At 41.2% G+C, this 20,158-nt stretch overlaps 1 protein-coding gene across 5 annotated transcripts in view; it reads left to right on the top strand.

Moving 5' to 3' along the window:
* The window catches only part of TRAPPC8 (trafficking protein particle complex subunit 8), a 107,127-nt gene continuing 86,969 nt past the window's right edge, over positions 1-20,158 (top strand). For 2 of the 5 annotated variants that reach the window (XM_054672014.2, XM_009433838.5), the window contains exons 1-3: positions 104-664; positions 5,603-5,797; positions 19,432-19,521. In XM_054672014.2, the coding sequence (XP_054527989.1) occupies positions 508-664; positions 5,603-5,797; positions 19,432-19,521 (442 nt within the window). In that variant the 5' untranslated portion in view covers positions 104-507. Of the gene's footprint in view, positions 665-5,602; positions 5,798-19,431; positions 19,522-20,158 lie in introns of those variants that run through there. The other 3 variants (XM_001159900.7, XM_063795571.1, XM_016933492.4) reach the window with 3 other exon arrangements.

Raw genomic sequence — 20,158 nt, 5'->3', positions numbered from 1 at the left:
GAGCTTCCGTCACAACACTTCCGGCTCCAGCCTCCCAACCGGCCTCCGTCGCTTTTCACTTCCCTCTCCTCAGCCCTCTTCCCTTGCCCCTACCGTCTCCTTTAACACAGTCACGTGAGGGACGCGCGCGGGGGCAGCTGGGAGTAGTACTGCCGGTTGGTCAGGGTTCGGCCTCAACATGGCGGTTCCGGCCGGGCAGTGACCAAGGTTTTGCCGTCCGAAGGACTAAGTGGTGACTGTCGGCGTCTCCACCTATCGGGGTGGAATGCGAGCACGCGGGGACGAGCGCTGAGAAGCGGCGGTGACGGGAAGGGGGGGTCAGTGGATTGTGCCCCAGAAACCGAAGCGGCGGCGTCTGTTCCTTCTACTTGTTTCTAGGCTCCAGTGCGTTCGGGGCCCCGCCCGGCCGGGCCAGGCCGGCGGGCGGCGGCGGTAGTTGCTGCAGCCGCAGGATAACCTCGCAGGGTGGGCCGGAGGGCGGGCGCCGCCGCCGCCTGTGCCGCGGCGATGGCCCAGTGTGTACAATCAGTGCAGGAGCTAATCCCGGACTCCTTCGTCCCCTGTGTCGCTGCGCTGTGCAGCGACGAAGCCGAGCGGCTCACTCGTCTCAATCACCTCAGCTTCGCGGAGCTGCTTAAGCCCTTCTCCCGCCTCACTTCCGAGGGTATGTGGTATCCTCCCTTTTCCAGTGGGCTCCCGCAAAGCCGTGGTCGGGAGAAGGAAGTTGCGGGCGGGCAGGGAAGAGAAGGGCAGTGTTTACGTCCTGGAGCCGGTACCGTGGCGTCTGGGGCTGTGGCCCCGCGGTGCTCCGGGGGCGGCTGGAGGAGGGACCGTGAGGTTGTCAAGACAGCGCAGTCCTAAGCTCCAGTTTCTCTGGGCACTTCCTTTCTTCCTCGGACAACCTAGGTCGTTAAGTAATTGGTGCAAAGATAAACGTGAGTCTTCGAGAACGGCATTGAGACTGTTCTCCACGGCCATAGCGAAGGAATTAGGCACTCGCAAAGCAGCTAAGGTAGGAAAATGCTGCCTCTTAGACCGACAGGGTCTGAGTAAGGAAGACCTGTCATCCTCCCTTGGATGTTAAACTGGACTTTCAAAGTAGTTGTGGATGTTATTACATTCTTGTAGCGTTGAGGGTCATCTCTGTCTGAACTACCGTGTAGCTGTTTTACTAATATATTCTTAGCTATACGGTATTTTGCTTAACCTCTCAAGAAAATTAAAAGTATTATAAGAAGAATAAAACTTGAAGCAGCTTTTTGCCCTAAGGAAGAGGAAGCAAGCCCAAGTTGTGGTTAATTTAACCTGGATATTTGGAGTTATCTATAGTTATAGGGATGGAAATGTCTTCTGTTGTTAATGAATGTCTTGTTAAGAAGCTACCCGTTTTCTCCAGTTTTGGATTTTTTTATTAGGAGAAAATAATGTGGTAAAGCTTCAAGCATGTTTTAGCCAATATCTTGCAAACAACGAAGTCCAAATAAAGTTTTTTTTGTTAAGGTCGGTAAGAACTGAAGGGTTTCATAATAAACCTGTGTCAGGCAAACGACTGTGATGTTTGTTAGCTTAATATGACTTATCCACAAAAAAAATCAGTGCTGTACCATTTTTGCGCTACCATGTTTTTTGGGAGAATAGTTCCATTATAAATTAGCTTTTGTTTTTAGCGGAGAGAGGGAGCTGTCCAAAAAAACAAAGTTTGGAAACTTTTGGATTTTCTTTAGCCTGTATCGTAGCCATCAGTCTCAGTTCCTTCAGTGTTGGACTTAAGAGCAACAAAATGCCCTACGTTTTTTATTTTTTTGTTTTTTATTTATTTATTTATTTTGAGATGGAGTTTCGCTCTTGTTGCCCAGACTGGAGTGCAGTGGCGCAATCTCGGCTCACTGCAACCTCCGCTTCCAAGGTTCAAGCAATTCTGCCTCAGCCTCCCTGGTAGCTGGGATTACAGGCATGCGCCACCACGCCTGGCTAATTTTGTATTTTTAGTAGAGACGGGGTTTCTCTATGTTGGTCAGGCTGGTTTTGAACTCCCAACCTCAGGTGATCCGCCCGCCAAGGCCTCTCAAAGTGTTGGGATTACAGGCATGAGCCATCGCGCCTGGCCTAGCCTGTTTTCTTTGTACAGTTTTATATGCTGGGTAAAAGCATAAAAGATGTCATTTTCAAAATACATTTTATTTATTTATTTATTTATTTATTTATGAGACGGAGCCTCTCTCTGTTGCCCAGCAGGCTGGAGTGCAGTAGTGTGATCTCAGCTCTCGTTGCCCAGGCTGGAGTACAATGGTGTGGTCTCGGCTCAGTGCAATCTCTGCCTCCCGGGTTCAAGCGATTCTCCTGCCTCAGCCTCCAGAGTAGCTGAGATTACAGGCACGCGCCACCATGCCCGGCTAATTTTGTATTTTTAGTAGAGACGGGGTTTCACCACGTTGGCCAGGCTGGTCTTGAACTCCTGACCTCTGGTGATCCGCCCGCCTCGACCTACCAAAGTGCTGGGGTTACAGGTGTGAGCCACTGCGCCCAGCTATGAAGCAACTTTAAGGAAAATACTTGTCCAATATGTTCCTAAGGATATCAGAAATGCACCATAGTTTTTTTGTTTGTTTGTTTGTTTTTTTTTTGGTTTCTCTGCTGCATAATTAGACTGACTGGAAAGTTTAGGGAGAGAGGCTGGTATGTTTATTTAAGTTAGAAAACATAACAGTTATAGAAGAATGCAGATAATACAAGAAACATCCACCTCCCCACTACCCAGAACTAACAAATATTAACCCTCCATCATATTTGCTTTTTATCTTTTCTTTAAAAAAAAAAAAATCAAACATTATAGGACAGACTTCCCAGGTTGAAGTTTTCTTTCTACCTTATCTTAGTCTCTTTTCTTTCCTTCCTTTTATAGGCAACCACTATCATAGAATTTGCATGTACCCTTTTTTTTTTTTTTTTTTGAAAGGGAGTCTCTGTCGCCCAGGCTGGAGTGCAGTGGCGCAATCTTGGCTCACTGCAACTTCTGCCTCCTGGTTTCAAGTGATTCTCTAGCCTCAGCCTTCCAAATAGCTGGGAATACAGGCGCTTGCCACCACGTCTGGCTAATTTTTGTATTTTAGTAGAGATGGGGGTTTCACCTTGTTGGCCAGGCTGGTCTCGAACTCCTGACCTCAAGTGTTCGCCCGCTTCAGCCTCCCAAAAGTGCTGGGATTACAAAAGTGAGACACCATGCCCGGCTGCATGTATACTTTTTGTGTATCTATATTTATATTTACAATATAAATACACATTTGTACCACATACAGTATTTTAAAAATGTTTTTGAGTCTTTTTTTTTAGTAAAAAATATTAGAAATCAATAGAACACATAGGAAATGTAGAAAAGTTTGTATGCATATAACTTTATTTAAAATATAGGCAGGCCTTGATTTTGGTATAAGGCATTTTCCATTGAGAAGAATGTGTCATTCTTTATTTGTAGGTACCCAGACCACTTTCCCAAAGTTGCCTCTTATTTGTATGTGATAATAACCCATGGTGCGGTTGAAGTAGGTGATGTTGTATCTGCTGCTGCTGCTATACCGCCTTCATTATGTATTGTTGAGCATGGTGCTCAGTGCTTTGCAATTACTGTCTAACAATAGTTCACCTAAATCCCTAAAATGATCCCGTGAAATAGATAGTAATCACATGTGCAGATGAAGAATTTGAAGCACAGAAGGGTTAAGTTGTTCAGGGTAACCCAGTTGATAAGTAATGGGTTGGGATTTAAATTAAGGTCCAACTCCAAAAGCTGGGTCCTCAATCATTATAATGGACTCCTTTTTTTTTTTTTTTTTTTGAGACGGAGTCTCGCTCTGTTGCCCAGGCTGGAGTGCAGTGGCGCGATCTCAGCTCACTGTAAGCTCCGCCTGCCGGGTTCACACCATTCTCCTGCTTCAGCCTCCCAAGTAGCTGGGACTATAGGTGCTCACCACCACGCCCGGCTAATTTATTATGTTTTTAGTAGAGACAGGGTTTCACCGTGTTAGCCAGGATGGTCTCGGTCTCCTGACCTCGTGATCTGCCCGCCTTGGCCTCCCAAAGTGCTGGGATTACAGGTGTGAGCCACTGCGCCCGGCGTTTTTTTTTTTTTTTTTTTTTTTGAGACGGAGTCTCACTCTGTCGCCCAGGCTGGAATGCAGTGGCGCAATCTTGGCTCACTGCAACCCTCTGCCTTGGCTCACTGCAGCCTCCGCATTCAAGTGATTCTCCTGCCTCAGCGTCCCCAGTAGCTGGGATTACAGGCGCCCGCCACCATGCCTGGCTACTTTTTGTATTTTTAGTAGAGACGAGGTTTCACTATGTTGGCCAGGCTGGTCTCGAACTCCTGACCTCAGGTGATCCACCCACCTCGACCTACCAAAGTGCTGGGATTACAGGCGTGAGCCACTGTGCCCAGCCCTGTAATGGACTGCTTTTAATGCTACTGTGGAACATTTTGTCTGATTATGTGAAAAAATATGCTCACATTTTGTTCTGTGGACTGTGGACACTGTCTTCTTGCTATAATTGCCTCAGAACCTATTCCCTGTCCTGAAGCTCTGAACTACTTACTGGTTATCAATTGTATAGGCTGAAACAAGGACTATAGGACGGTGGAGGCAGGAAGTATTAGGGTGGTAAAAGGGATCTGGACATTGTTTTTTTGTTGTTGTTGTTGTTGTTTTTTTTTTTGAGACCAAGTCTCACTCTGTCACCCAAGCTAGAGTGCAGCAGTGCAATCTCGGCTCACTGCAACCTCCGCCTCCCGGATTCAAGCAATTCTCCTGCCTCAGCCTCCTGAGTAGCTGGGATTACAGGCGCCCGCCACCATACCCAGCTAATTTTTTGTATTTTTACTAGAGACAAGGTTTTGCCATGTTGGCCAGGCTTGTCTCCAACTCTTGACTTCAAGCTGTCTGTCTCGGCCTCCCAAAGTGCTGTGATTATAGGCGTGAGCCACCGCACCTGGCCAGAGTTTTTTTTTTAAGTAGACTCTATTTTTAAGACCAGTTTTAGATTAATGGCAAATTTGAGCAGAAAGTACAGAGAGTTTCTACATACCTCTTGGCCCTGCACATGCACAGCCTCCACCACAGCATCGTGCACTGGTGTGGGCATTGATTTTTATGAGAGTGAAAAAGAGGCTAAGAATGCAGGCCGACTAGGGAAAGAAGAGGGAAGCTCAAGTGCAACATTTTAACTCCCCTTTCTTTTTCCTTTTACTGTTTCTAGTGTTAATACCACAGACCTTACGCTGCCTTGGACCAGCTTTAGTGTGAGGTGAGAATTAGGGAAGTGGTATGGATAGTAGTTGGTTTCTGGCAACTTCAAACATAGGAAAGGAGAGGACCTACAGTAAGCTGAGCAGTAGTGAGAGGGGAAGGAATCCTGCGGTTAATAAACTGTCTAGCCCTTTTGGTATATGAGGGAATGTTGTCAACCATTTATATTTCTGGAAGAACGTTCCACTTGGAATTGCTGGCTTCTGCTTTGTACATCCTTTTTGTTTGTAAACCATCAGCCCAATTTTGGGTTATTATGCATTGTATAGAATTAATTTCAAGTTTTTTTCTTTTTTTCTTTAAAGTTCACATGAGAGATCCTAATAATCAACTTCACGTAATTAAAAATTTGAAGATAGCAGTAAGCAACATTGTCACCCAGCCACCTCAGCCTGGAGCCATCCGGAAGCTTTTGAATGATGTTGTTTCTGGCAGTCAGCCTGCAGAAGGATTAGTAGCTAATGTGATTACAGCAGGAGATTATGACCTTAACATCAGTGGTATGTAACAAGGTTTATTGTTATTTTTTGAGTGAAATTTCGTTTTGTTAGAAAAAGCGATTCTATGACTTGGGAGATGATCAACATGTATTTAAGAGCTTACTAAGTGCTAGGGCCTGAGAATACAATGTTGAAAACAGTCCTAGGAACTTTGCCTATTTATTATTTTAGGACCTAAAGTAGTATCTAGAACATATGCATAATAAATATTTGTTGAATGAAAGAACTAACAGTAAATTAAAAAAATTCTTTTGTGACATAAGTAATATTATAATTAAATAAGCATTAAGTTTATTGTATTTTTATCTTGCTTGGTGTTAAGTGGAGGAAATGTTTATAAAATGCGTAAATATGTAATCTGTTGTGAGTACGTCTTTAACTTGAATGGTAAATGTTTTCATAACAAGATTGGTAGGTAAAATCATATATGTACATATGTATTTTATTTTTTAAATTAAATTTTTATAGAGATAGGGGGTCTCATTATGTTCCCCAGGCTGGTCTTAAACTCCTGACCTCAAGTGATCCTCCTGTGTTTTATTTTTTAAATTAAATTTTTATAGAGATAGGGAGTCTCATTATGTTCCCCAGGCTAGTGTTAAACTCCTGACCTCAAGTGATCCTCCTGCTTAGCTTCCCAAGTGCTGGGATTACAGGTGTGAGCCAGTGTTCCCAGCCTGAAATTATATATTAATATGTAAAGTGAATTAGAAGTATTTGGTCTAACTGTTTTCCAATATTAAAAAGTCTTAATTGACATGGGGTAGATATTTTAGAGGGAAAATATTCAAAGTACATCATCACATTAACATATTTCAGCAGTCTAATAAAGTAATCTTTTTAGGCCAGGATAGTTTATAATCTAATACTTTAATACTTCCTAATTTCATATTTAAAGATTTTCCTAAGCAGCCAGGCGTGGTGGCTTACCCCTGTAATCCCAGCACTTTGGGAGGCCGAGGCAGGCGGATCACTTGAGGTCAGGAGTTCGAGACCAGCCTGACCAACATAGTGAAACCCCGTCTCTACTAAAAATACAAAAATTAGCTGGGTGTGGTGGCAGGTGCCTGTAATCCCAGCTACTTGGGAGGCCAAGGCAGAAGAATCGCTTGAACCCGGGAGGCAGAGGTTGCAGTGAGCCAAGATGGCACCATGGCACTCCAGCCTGAGCAACAGAGCGAGACTCTGTTTAAAAAAAAAAAAAAAAAGTTTTTCCTTAACATATGCAGAGAATTTGAAACAGGCATATGTTAGGTCACCAAGTTAGTTGTTTGCTCTTGTATAGTTAAAAATATTTGTAGAATTATTTCGTTTAAGTGTTCTGTATTTTTTTCTTTTTTCTTTGCCTTTAGTTTTAATTCCAGCAAGATGAGTCAACTTGATAATTTTAAGTTGAGAATATTATGGTTATCTTTACCAGTCAAAAAAATCTGAATTTCTTAACAGTTCCTAGCATCTTTTCAATGTGAAGCAAAAATTTGGGTATTTCTTGGAGAAAGGAATAGAATTTGAACTGTTATTTTTCTCTCATCAGTGTTGTAGTGTGAAGGGCAATGAATCAAATGCCAGAGTGTCCAAGTTTTTATACTACCATAGTCATTAGTTAATTAGATAACCTGAATAAGTCACTTAGTGTTTCTTTTTATTTTTATTTATAGTATTTTTTGTGACAGGGTCTCACTCTGTCAACCAGGCTGGAGTGCAGTGGTGCTATCACAGTTCACTGTAGCCTCAACCTCCCTGGGCTCAGGTGATCCTCTCACCTCAGCCTACCAACTATGCCAGGCTAATATGTTTTTTTAAAAGAGACAAGGTCTCTCTCTGTCACACAGGCTGGAGTGTAGTGGTGTAATCATTGCTCATTGCAGCCTTGAACTCCTGGACTTATGCGATCTTCTCACCTCAGCCTCCCAAGTAATTAGGACTATAGCTGCACACCACCATGCTTGGCTAATTTTTAAATTTTTTTGTAGAGACAGGGTCTCACTATGTTCAAGTGATCCTCTCACCCTGGCCTCTCAAAGTGTTGAGATTACAGGCATGAGCCACCATGCCCAGCCAAGTCACTTAGTGTTTCTGAGACTCTGTTTCCACCTCTGAAAACAGGAGTTTGGCTGGATTCTTCTCTTTTTTTTCTTTTTTTTTTTTTTCCACTTTTTTTGAGACGGAGTCTCACTCTTGTCACCCAGGCTGGAGTGTGGTGGCATGATCTCGGCTCACTGAAACCTCCACCTCCCGGGTTCGAGAGATTCTCCTGCCTCAGCCTCCCGAGTATCTGGGATTACAGGTGCCCACCACCACGCCCAGCTAATTTTTTGTATTTTTAGAGGTGATGGAGTTTCATCATGTTGGCCAGGCTGGTTTCGAACTCCTGACCTCAACTGATCCACCTGCCTCAGCCTCCCAAAGTGCTGGGATTACAGGCGTGAGCCACCACTCCTGGCCTGGCTGGATTCTTTCTTAAGGCCTCTCGTAGACCTTTATATGTGATTCTGTTTTGCAGGATCTTAACAAGTTTGTTAGCCATGCAACAAATATTTATTGATTTCTGCTGTGTGCTTTGTATTGAGATACAGAGATGAACAACACATGCTTTAAAGTTTATAATCTGGTAGGGAGACAAACGTGTTAATCAGTAATCATAGTAAGGTCTAATTTATAATATGTTAATATCACAATACATTGTAATAGAGCTGTGGCATATCTGGTATGCCAAAAGTGCTAAAGGGGCACAGAGAGGGATTACCTATCATATTTAAAAAACAAAAATATCTTTTTGTCTTATATTTATTTCTTTTATTTTTTTTCTTATTTTTAAGAGACAGGGTCTTATTCTATCACCCTATCTAAGGCTGGTGTGCAGTGGTATGATCATAGCCCACTGTAACCTTGAACTCTTGAGCTCAAGGGGTCATCCCATCTCAGCCTCCTGAGTAGGTGGGACTATAGGTGTGTACTATGCTTGGTTAATTAAAATTTGTGTGTGTGTGTGTGTGTGTGTAGAGATAAGGTCTCGCGTGTTTATTAGCAGGCTGGTCTTGAACTTCTGGCCTCAAGCGATCCTCCTACCTTGGCCTCCCAAAGTGCTGGGATTACAGTTGTGAGCCACTGTGCCTGGCCTATGTATTTTTTATTTTATTTAGTTTTAATTTAATTTAATTTAATTTAATTTAATTTTATTTTTTTGAGTCAGAGTCTCACTCTTTTGCCCAGGCTGGAGTGTAGTGGCACGATCTTGGCTCACTGCAACCTCTTCCTCCTGGGTTCACACGATTCTTCTGCCTCAGCCTCCTGAGTTTCTGGGACTGCAGGTGTGCACCACCACACCCGGCTAATTTTTGTATTTTTAATAAGAGACGGGGTTTCACCATGTTGGCCACGTTTGTCTAAAACTCCTGACCTCAAGTGATCTGCCTGCTTTGGCCTCCCAGAGTGCTGGGATTACAAGCATGAGTGACCAGGTCCACTCATTTGCTGTGTTGCCTAGGCTGGTCTCAAACCCCCGGCCTCAAGCAGCCACCTCTCAAAGTGCTGAGATGACAGGAATGAGTTCAAATGCTGACCAAAAGTATCTTTTTCATACTGCAAATATTTTGCTAACCTCCAAAGCCCATATACCTGTTACTTTTAATTTATTAAGGCCAGGCATAGTCGCTCAGGCCTCTAATCCCAGCGCTTTGGGAAGCTAAGGTGGGAGGATCACTTGAGGCCAGGAGTTCAAGACCAGCCTGGGTAACATATTGAGACCCCATCTGAAGAAAATTAAAAAAAAAAAATTAGCTGGTGGCTGGGCATGGTGGCTCACGCCTGTAATCCCAGCACTTTGGGAGGCTGAGACGGGTGGATCACTTGAGGTCAGGAGTTCCAGACCAGCCTGGCCAACACAGTGAAACCCTGTCTCTACTAAAAATTCAAAAATTAGCCGGCAGCGGGCACCTGTAGTCCCAGCTACTTGGAAGGCTGTGGCAGGAGAATCGCTTGAACCTGGGAGGCAGAGGTTGCAGTCAGCCGAGATCACGCCACTGCACTCCAGCCTGGGCAACAGAGTGAGTCTCAAAAAAAAAAAAATTAGTTGGGTGTGGTGGTGTATACCTGTAGTCCCAGCTAATCAGGAGGCTGAGGTGAGAAGACTGCTTGAGCCTGCGACGTCAAGGGTGCAAAAAGCTGTGATTGCGCAACTGCACTCCAACCTAGGTGACAGAGCAAGACCCTGCCTCAAAAGAAAAATAAATTTATCAAAATGATATGTGTACATAGACAAAATGATAAAAAGACTTAAAGGAAAAAACAACAGTGATCTGTACCTTGCCCCACCAATTTCTGTAGTCTTTTCCTCGGGTATTGATTATGTGCTTCTAAGTAATATTTTTATATGGCTGTCTATGGCGTAATAAGTTTTAAATTTAAATAAATTTTATTTATTGACTTCTCATTATCATTGATAAGGATTTGGCTTAATTACTCTCCATCCTTTCCACTCCATCTCATAGTTTTTGGTTAATATTCACTGCTTATAATATGACTAAATGTCATTCACTTCTTCACTGCTTAGCCAATTATTGGGCTTTCTGATACAGTATTTTGTGTTTTCAGGAGTTAGTAATTGTCTTTTTAAAAACATCTTGTGGTGGCTCACGCCTGTAATCCCAGCACTTTGGGAGGCTGAATCACCTGAGGTCAGGAGTTCAAGACCAGCCTGACTAAAATGGTGAAACCCTGTTTCTACTAAAAATACAGAAAATCAGCTGGGCGTGGTGGCACACTCCTGTAATCCCAGCTGCTTGAACCTGGGAGGCGGAGGTTGCAGTAAGCCGAGATCCCACCATTGCACTCCAGCTTGGACAACAAGAGCGAAACTCTGTCTCAAAAAAAAAAAACCAAAACAAAACATCTTGCTCAGTTCTTTGTGTCTATTGCTAGTTTCTCAGACTTCTTCAACTGTATTTTCTACTCGAGAGATTAATTTGTCAAATAACCCATTTATCAATAGCTCCTTCAAGAAATCTCTATTGTTACTGCATATATTCTCATTAAGGATGATATTCCTATGTGGTAAAAATTGGTCCTTGGGGGACAAAAAAATCTTAGCTATTACAGTGGTCTGTGGCTCTCCAAAGGGTCTCCATGCATAAATAGATACACAATACAATTGTGGTGTTATTTTAAAAAATACTTTAATCGGGGGAAAGGATTGATTAGAAAAAAGCTGTAAAACACAGAGAATATAATGAAATAAAAGCTGGGAAATGGTGTTCAATTTTATGTCGGACTGGTTGCTGTCCGAGGCCCACTCCACAGCTGTCATCCTGAGGATTTCCTTCCCTTCACTTCTCTGTAGTATTTCATTTATATATATTTTGTGTGTATTTCCTTAGTATGGTGAAGGACATCTCTAGTAGCTTCCTGAGAAAGGGTGCATGGAAAATAAAATTTTTGAGGAATGAATGTTGGAAAATGTTCTTATTTTATATACTTGATTGATGGTTTGACTGTGTACATTGTTAGTTATAAATCATTTCCTCAGAATTGATCCACTTTCTTTTAGCTTCAAGCATTGCTCTTAAAAAAGCTAGAGGCCATTATATGTATTACCCCCAGCCCTCCAGCTGTTAGAAGTTTTTGAAGGTCTTCATCCCTGCTATTTTGAAATTTCACGTTGGGGTTTATAACTCCTTTTTCACTTATTTTACTGAGTAGCTTCTTTTGACAGTCTGGTTATACACTTTTTAGCCCTGAGAAACTGTCTTGTATTCTTTCTTTGTTAATTTCTCCCTTATTGTTCTCTCTGTTCTTTCTGAAACTACTGTTAGTTGGATGTAGAACTTCCTGAGTTGATCCTCTAATGTTCTTTTTTTCTAAAATTGTCTATCTCTGTCTTTTTATTTTTCTGGGTATGAATATCCTTGACTTTATCTTCTGATCCTTCTATTGAAGTTTTAATGTTTGGTGTCTTTTTGGGGTTTTTTTGGAGCTATTTTCTTCTCTAGATTTTCCTTTATTGTGACATGCTATTAAGGTTTTATGTTATAGTGTCTTAACTCTGAAGAGAGTAATAAATTGTTGTTGGCTGTTTGTTTTTTTAAGTTTTCTTCTATCCTGTGCCCTTTTTTTTCATTCGTATTATTTTTATTTGTTTTGATTTTTTTCATGTTGGACACTTACCTCAAATGTTTGGTTAGACCAGGCATTATTTTCTATTTCAAATTGAGGCATTAAAACCCTGACTGAGTATAAGAAAGCTTATCAGTTAGTAGACTTCTTTATTGGGTGGTAAGGCTAAGAATAGGTTTAAGGGTTGCCCAATTTTTATTACTTATAGTTTTTTTCTTTGAGGCCATTTAGTTTATCCAGAGAAGGATTCTGAAATCTGCTCTCTGGCTGTGTCCTGGGCCTTTTTTTTCTATTAATGTGGTTTGGCATATCATTTATAGGAACAACATAGTTATGATTTGGTTGTGGGAAATTGTTTTATCTAATTATATTACTTGCATTCTCAGATCCCTGCCAACATCTCCTCATATGGGAGGATTGATTGCTATTTGCATTTAAAAGCAGGTGGAGGCAATTACTATAGCTTAACTCTTCAGGCGGATTTTTTTTTTTTTTTTTTTTTTTTTTGAGACGGAGTTTCGCTCTTGTTGCCCAGGCTGGAGTGCAGTGGTGCGATCTTGGCTCACTGCAACCTCCACGTCCCGGGTTCAAGCGATTCTCCTGCTTCAGGCAGATTTAAAAGAATTAGTATTATTAGTTGTATATTTAGTAGAGACAGAGTTTCATGATGTTGGCCAGGCTGGTCTTGAACTCCTGGACTCAAGTGATCCACCTGCCTTGGCCTCCCAAAGTGCTGGGATTACAGGTGTGAGCCACCACTCCTGGCCATTTTTTTTTTTTTTCGGTGGGGAGGGATGGAGTCTTGCTCTTTCGCCCAGGCTGGAGTGCACTGGCGCGATCTTGGCTCACTGCAACCTCTGCCTCCTAGTTCAAGCAGTTCTCCCTACCTCAGCCTCCCAAGTAGCTGGGATTACAGGCGCCCACCACGACACCCAACTAATTTCTGTATTTTTTTTTTTGAGACGGATTCTTGCTCTTGTTGCCCAGGCTGGAGTGCAATGGCGCGACCTCGGCTCACTGCAACCTCTGCTTCCCAAGTTCAAGCAATTCTCCTGCCTCAGCCTCCCAAGTAGCTGGGATTACAGGCACCCGCCACCACGCCTGGCTGATTTTTTGTATTTTTAGTAGAGATGAGGTTTCACCACGTTGGCCAGGCTGGTCTCAAACTGCTGACATCAGGTGATCCACCCATCTCAGCCTCCTAAAGTGCTGGGATTATAGGCATGAACCACCACGCCTGGCTAATTTTTGTATTTTTTTAGTAGAGGCAGAGTTTTGCCATGTTGGCCAGGCTTGTCTTGAACTCCTGACCTCAGGTGATCCTCCTGCCTTGGCCTCCCAAAGTGCTGGGATTACAGGCATGAGCCACCACACCCGGCCTTATTATTTTTAGAACTAGAGATAGGGTCTCACTAAGTTGCCCAGAGTGGTCTCGAACTCATGGGCTTAAGTAGGATTAAACTACACACCAGAAGAAAACAGTTTTTTTTTTTTTAGCTTCTTTCCCTTTTACTGAAAGGCACCTCCTTTCAGTTTTATTTTTATGTTGGCCATGAAGACTGAGAATGAGATATGATGAAGTACTACGTTAATTTTAGTAAAATTTCATTATAACAGAATAATACTCTTTGGAGATCATAGAAAAGTGATTTTATCCATTTTAATAAGGTATTAATTCTTATATATTCAGATGTATGCTTCTAATTTTCACCATTAATGTGAGTCAGCATACTTTTCATTCATTCTGTTAAAGAAATAGATGTTAGATATTTACCTCATAAGCTTAACAGTGCCGTGTTTTCTTCAGATCGGTCATTTAAAGCTGCTATTCCTTGGTACAGTAATTGGAAAGACACATTGATGGAGTTGAAAGTCTTTGTTATATACAGGGATTTCTTGTGATGGTTTCAGTTTTCTAGATTTTTCTCACCTACTTCGTTTCTATTGTCTTTTTTTCCCACTTAGGTACTGTTTTGTATTTGTCCCAATTGACATGTCTAATTTTTCTAAAATGAGGAAGGTCTAATGTATCTATTTTTTTCAACTTTTGTTATCTATTTTATCATCCATTATCCTGTTTACTCTTAACAGCATTATCTGTTAAATCCAAGCATAGTCTTTGAATGGTATATTTTGGGATGCATCTTATTTTAAAAGGAAGGAAGACCATATTACCCTTCCTTACCAAAACAGTACATTCTGCATGTTTTTTTTTTGTTTTGTTTTGAGGCAGGGTCTCATTATGTCACCCACGCTGGAGTTCAGTGGCTCTGTCTTGGCTTACTGCAACCTCTGCCTCCTGGGCTCAAGCGATCCTCCTACCTCAGCCTCCCGAGTAGCGGGGACTACAGGTGTGGGCTACCATGCCCGGTTAATTTTGCATTTTTTGTAGAGATGAGGTTTTCTCATGTTGCCCAGGCTGGTCTCGAACTCCTGGGCTCAAGTGATCAGCCTGCCTCGGCTTCCCAAATTGCTGGGATTACAGGCGTGAGCCACTGAACGTGGCCAGAAAACTTTAGTAGGAAAACATGGTTGCTATTTCAATTCCAAAGAAAGAACATGTAGAGATGGAAAGGGATATGAGGAAAATAGTGATTTTTATCCCAAGATAAGTCCAAGAAAATTTTTTGTTTTTTGTTTGTTCGTTTTGAGACAGGGTCTTGCTCTGTCGCTGCCCAGGCTGGAGGGCAGTGGCACCATCTTGGCTCACTGCAGCTTTGACCTCCTGGGTTCAAGCGATCTTCCCACCTCAGCCTCTCGAGTAGCCAGCGCTACAGCCTCATGTCCCACTCCCGACTAATTTTTGTACTTTTTGTAGAGACAGGGTTTGCTATGTTTCCCAGGCTGGTCTCCAACTCCTGGGCTCAAGTGATCCCTCCACCTCAGCCTCCCAAAGTGCTGGGATTACAGGCATGAGCCACCACGCCCAGCCACAAGCTACCAGTTACTACTAGTATTTAGAAAGTTATTGCAATTTAAGAGTATGTCTGTGTATGTCTGTATGTGTATGTATTTTGCTTTTTAATTTATTTTTAATTATGTATACATTCACATAGTTTCAAACTCAAAACTATATAAAGCAAGATACAGAGAAGGCTTGTCCTCTATTATGTCCCTTCTTTTTTTTCCCCTCAAACACATAGACCTTACTTTACTTAAAACACGATAAAAATCTAATTACAGTTACTCTTTTAGTACTTTTATGATGAACTTTAAGAAAAAATGACAGTTTTGGGTTACATTATTCTTTTGTCTTAAAGAGGCAGAAGCACTCATGTAATATAGTTTTCAAAAGATCTTTTGCATAATTAGGGGGAACAACTGATAAATTTGATTTTATTCAATTTTCAGGCAATAAGAAAGTGACATAAACATATTGAATTTCCCCTTCATTTCTTCCTCTAAATATATATATAATTGGATAACCTCATCCTAAGAGTAGAACCCAGATACAAGAAAATCGAAGCGTAATAAATGAAATATGTAATCACATTCCATTTTCCAGAAGGTGAGATGAGAAAGCTACATTATACATTGCAGAAAGCTCTGAGGCTGACAATGTGGATTAGAGGCTTTTCTGACCAAATCAAATCTCAAAGATAACTTTTTTTTTTTTTTTTTTTTTTGAGACGGAGTCTTGCTCTGTCATCCAGGCTGGAGTAGTACAGTGATGCGATCTCAGCTCACTGCAACCTCCACCTCTCGAGTTCAAGTGATTCTCTTGCCTCAGCCTCCGAGTAGCTGGGATTACAGGCATGCGTCACCCCGCCCACCCAGATAATTTTGTATTTTTAGTAGAGACAGGGTTTCTCCATGTTGGTCAGGCTGGTCTGGAACTCCCCACCTCAGGTAATCCGCCTGCCTCGGCCTCCCAAAGTGTTGGGATTACAGGCGTGAGCCATTGTGCCTGACCTAAAGATCTCTTTATTCACAGCACTTGGTCGATCCCTCTCCTTTCTTATCTCCCTTCTTTCTCTTCTCTCTTGTATAGATAATTAAATGTAGTAGATTTATTCTATTACTTCTCTTTGAAACTATAAGCAAATATAGGTATGGCTCTTCATATTTTCCTTTTCTTGCACAAAAATGCATACTTTTCTGCTGTCGCTTTTTTCACTTAATATATCTGGAAGAGCACTTCATTGTAATATGTAGAGATTTTTCCCCTTTCTTTTACAGCTGCTAATGTATCTTTTTAACGGTTAGGCCATAATTTGTTTAACTACACCTCAAGAGAATGCTGGGACTAAAGACGTGCACCACCATGCCCAGTTAATTTTTTTTTTTTTTTTTTTTGAGACGGAGTGTCGCTCTAACATGTTGCCCAGGCTGGAGTGCAGTGGCGTGATCTCGGCTCACTGCAACCTCTGTCTCCTGGGTTCAAGCGATTGTCCTGCCTCAGTCTCCCTAGTAGCTGGGATTACAGGTGGATGCCACGATGCCCAGCTAATTTTTGCATTTTTAGTAGAGACAGGGTTCTACCATGTTGGTCGAGGCTGATTTCGAACTCCTGACGTCACGTGATCCGCCTGCCTCGGCCTCCCAAAGTGTTGGGATTACAGGTGTGAGCCACTGTGCCTGGCCATTTTTTTGTATTTTTTTTTTAGTAGAGATGGGGTTTCACCATGTTGCCTAGCTAGTCTCAAATTCCTGAGCTCAATCGATCTGCCTGCCTCAGCCTCCCAAAGTGCTAGGATTACAGGCATGAGCCACTGCTTCAGTCCTAGTTCCTCTTTTATAAGAATGAACATGAAGCAGCTGGTATTGCATGAACATGAAATTGTTACAGTAGTAACTCTTCTAATTAGACTATGTGGATATATGGGTCATTCTCATGAGACATCTGTTGTCCATCATGAACTGTTGTTCATCAGTTTTCTCCTGATGAGCGCGTGTGTTTTCTAGTCTTTCAGTGTCATTACAGATAGTGTTGCTAAGAAGAGCTATTTTGGAAGATCTGCTTTGTTCAGAACTTTCCACCTCCACCATGAAACAAACCCAATTTCATATGACTATAATTTATCTGTCATTTGTTTAATTCAGGAAACATTGAAGCAACAAAGTAAATAGAAAAAATAATTTTAAAAGGTGGAGATAGTAATTTCCTTGTATATGTGGAGATCCCTTTCTATTTAACGATAATTTTCATTATGTATTTCTTATTTTCTTATCATTGGTACTACATATGCATTAAATTTCCAGGTAGACTTACTTTGACTGAGTTGGGGAGAAGGGTAGGTGTTCGTGGTGGGTGACAAGATTAGTTTCCTATTTGTGTGTTTCGTTCTCCAATTTTTGCCTTTTTTTTTAATGTAGATTGTAATGTTTTCTGGGAATGTTTTCCTCTTTTATTTTTATTTTATTTTATATTTTTTGAGACAGGGTCTCACTCCTGTCGCCCAGGCTGGAGTGCAGTGGCACGTTCTCATCTAACTGCAGCCTTGACTTCCTGGGCTCAGGTGATCCTCCCACCTCAGCCTCTCGAATAGCTGGGACTACAGGCATGCATCACAATACCTGGCTAATTTTTTGTATTTCTTTTAGTAGAGATGGGGTTTCGCCATGTATCCCAGGCTGGTCTCAAACTCCTGGGCTCAAGCAGTCCACTCACCTCAGCCTCCCAAAGTGTTAGGATTATTATTATTATTTTATTTATTTATTTATTTATTTTGAGACTGAGTCTCACTCTATTGCCCAGGCTGGAGTACAGTGACGCCATCTCAGCTCACAGCAACCTCCACCTCCTGGGTTCAAGTGATTCTCCTGCCTCAGCCCCCCGAATAGCTGGGATTGCACGAGGGCGCCACCATGCCTGGCTAATTTTTGTATTTTTAGTAGAGATGGGGTTTCACCATGTTGGCTAGGCTGGTCTCGAACTCCTGACCTTAAGTGATCCGCCTGCCTTGACCTCCCAAAGTGCTGGGACTACAGGCGTGAGCCACCGCACCCAGCCTCCAAAGTGTTAGGATTATAGGTGTGAAACACCATGCTCTGCCCATTTCCTCTTTTATAACGATGAACATGAAATCGTGATAGTAGTTGCTCTCCTAATCAGACTATATGTAATATGTGGGTCATTCTCATGAGGCATTTGCTGGAGTTAAAATATCTGTATATTTGGCACCAGGTTAGAATGCTATTTGGTTAAGATGAATGGCTTTGTCCTCAGCCCTAACAGTTGTTTAATATAGTATTATAATATAAGCAGAAAGAATATATTTGCTGTTTTCAGTGGTTAAGATGAAAGCAAAAGGAATATAAGATTTGATATATCAGCATAAATCAGCATTAGAATGGAGTCCTTTTAGTAAAACTGTGATATAGATAATCTGCTTAAAACCTAGTGAAACCACTAAGTTTTACGTAAGTTCAAATAAAAAGAATAATTGTGATACAAAATACTTGATGTGGAACAACAGAGAGTTGACTTTTAAGAATCACATTATATACATTTATACAAACAATGAAAATACACTTCTTTGTATTTGATTATAAGGTAAATGTACTTCGAAATTTCATTTAAGAGGCTTTGTTACTGTCATATTCAAGTAATCAAATTACAAAGTAAGATTTATCAACCATACCACCATTTACATTTTGAACTAGATAATTCTTTATTGTGGGGGCTGTCTTGTCTTGTGAGATGTTTTGCATTATTCCTGACCTCTTTGATGCCAGTAGCATAAGCCACCTACCCCAGAACTGATAACGAAAAATATCTTGAGACGTTGCCAGATGTTTCCTGGGGGTCAAAATCATGCTCAGTTGAGAACCTCTATGCTAAGTGTTATTTTTGAAAAAGATCTACTTATGGCAGTGTGACTAGTGGCAGGGTCACAGAACTTGAGTTCTAAAGAAATAATCTTTTTACTCATGTAGGTAATATTTAGAGCATTAATAGGTAAGTAGGTTGTGGGAACACTAGGTTTGGGAATAATTCAATTTTATTTTTGCAAATATATATACTCATGAATATATGAATATATTCTTGTGGGAATATATTCTTGTGAATGGCTTAAAAGGTGTGTGTACATATATATTCAGTTTATTATTATTATTATTATTTTGAGACGGAGTCTCATTCTGTCACCCAGGCTGGAGTGTAGTGGTGTGATTTCAGCTCACTTCAACCCCCACCTCCCGGGTTCAAGCAATTCTGCTGCCTCAGCCTCCTGAGTAGCTGGGATTACAGTCACGTGCCACCATGCCCGGCTAATTTTTGTATTTTTAGTAGAGACACGAGGTTTCGCCATGTTGACCAGGCTGGTCTCGAACTCCTGACCTCACGTGATCCACCCACCTTGGCCTCCCAAAGTGCTGGGATTACAGGCCTGAGCCACCGTGCCAGGCCCTATACACATTTTATATATACACACATGTACATCTGAAAGCACAGGTGAAAAATGCTTGTTTACTGTTAGAAATTTTTTTTATACCTTTTAGGAATATGGACTTGAAATTTTGTCTGTTGTAAACTGATTCTATTGAATAATTTTAACTGTTTTGTATATTGTTAATTTTAGCCACTACTCCATGGTTTGAGTCTTACAGAGAAACCTTTCTTCAGTCGATGCCAGCATCCGATCATGAATTTCTGAACCACTATTTAGCATGTATCCTTTGACATTTATGTTCTCCTGAAATCAAATATTATGGAAGTTATTAATCTCAGAAATAGTTAATGAAGGCAAAATTGTTGAAGATACAGAGAATAGATAAATTATTTTTTATAGATTGACAATACACGGAGTCTTGTTATTTTGTTAAATGGCCTTCTAGATACAGGACTGCTATAACAATTTTTTAATCAATTTAGTTTTTGATTATAAAATAAGACTACAGAGGGCTTGCTTATTTTTCTTTAGCCCCCTAGCTTGAATATTTCATGCTTAATAACTTTTTTAGCCATTTTAGAAAGAAAATGTAAACAATGTTAACTGCTTTTGCTGATTGCCTCAGAATTGACTGCTTATCCTAAGACTCATGAAAAATAATTTTGGATATTTTTAGTAATTTTTTAATGGGTTTTTTTTATGATTGTGGCTTAGTTTTCTTAATGCGGTTACTGACGAAAGTTAAGAGGTAGGATGAAATTTGTAACTGCAGTGAGATAGAATGGAGAGAAGCAAGATGCAGCAGAATTCATTTCTGTTGAAGTTGTACAGTTGTCCATTTTTATTTTTATGAGTTTCCTTGTTATATATATATTAATGGCCCAAAAAACTGTCAACAAAAAAAATCTGTTAGAAT

This window comes from Pan troglodytes, chromosome 17 (assembly GCF_028858775.2).
Source record: "Pan troglodytes isolate AG18354 chromosome 17, NHGRI_mPanTro3-v2.0_pri, whole genome shotgun sequence".
Classification (NCBI taxonomy): Eukaryota; Metazoa; Chordata; class Mammalia; order Primates; family Hominidae; genus Pan; species Pan troglodytes.
The sequence above is the reverse complement of the archived record's forward strand: the minus strand, read 5'-3'. Positions and strand labels throughout refer to the sequence as shown.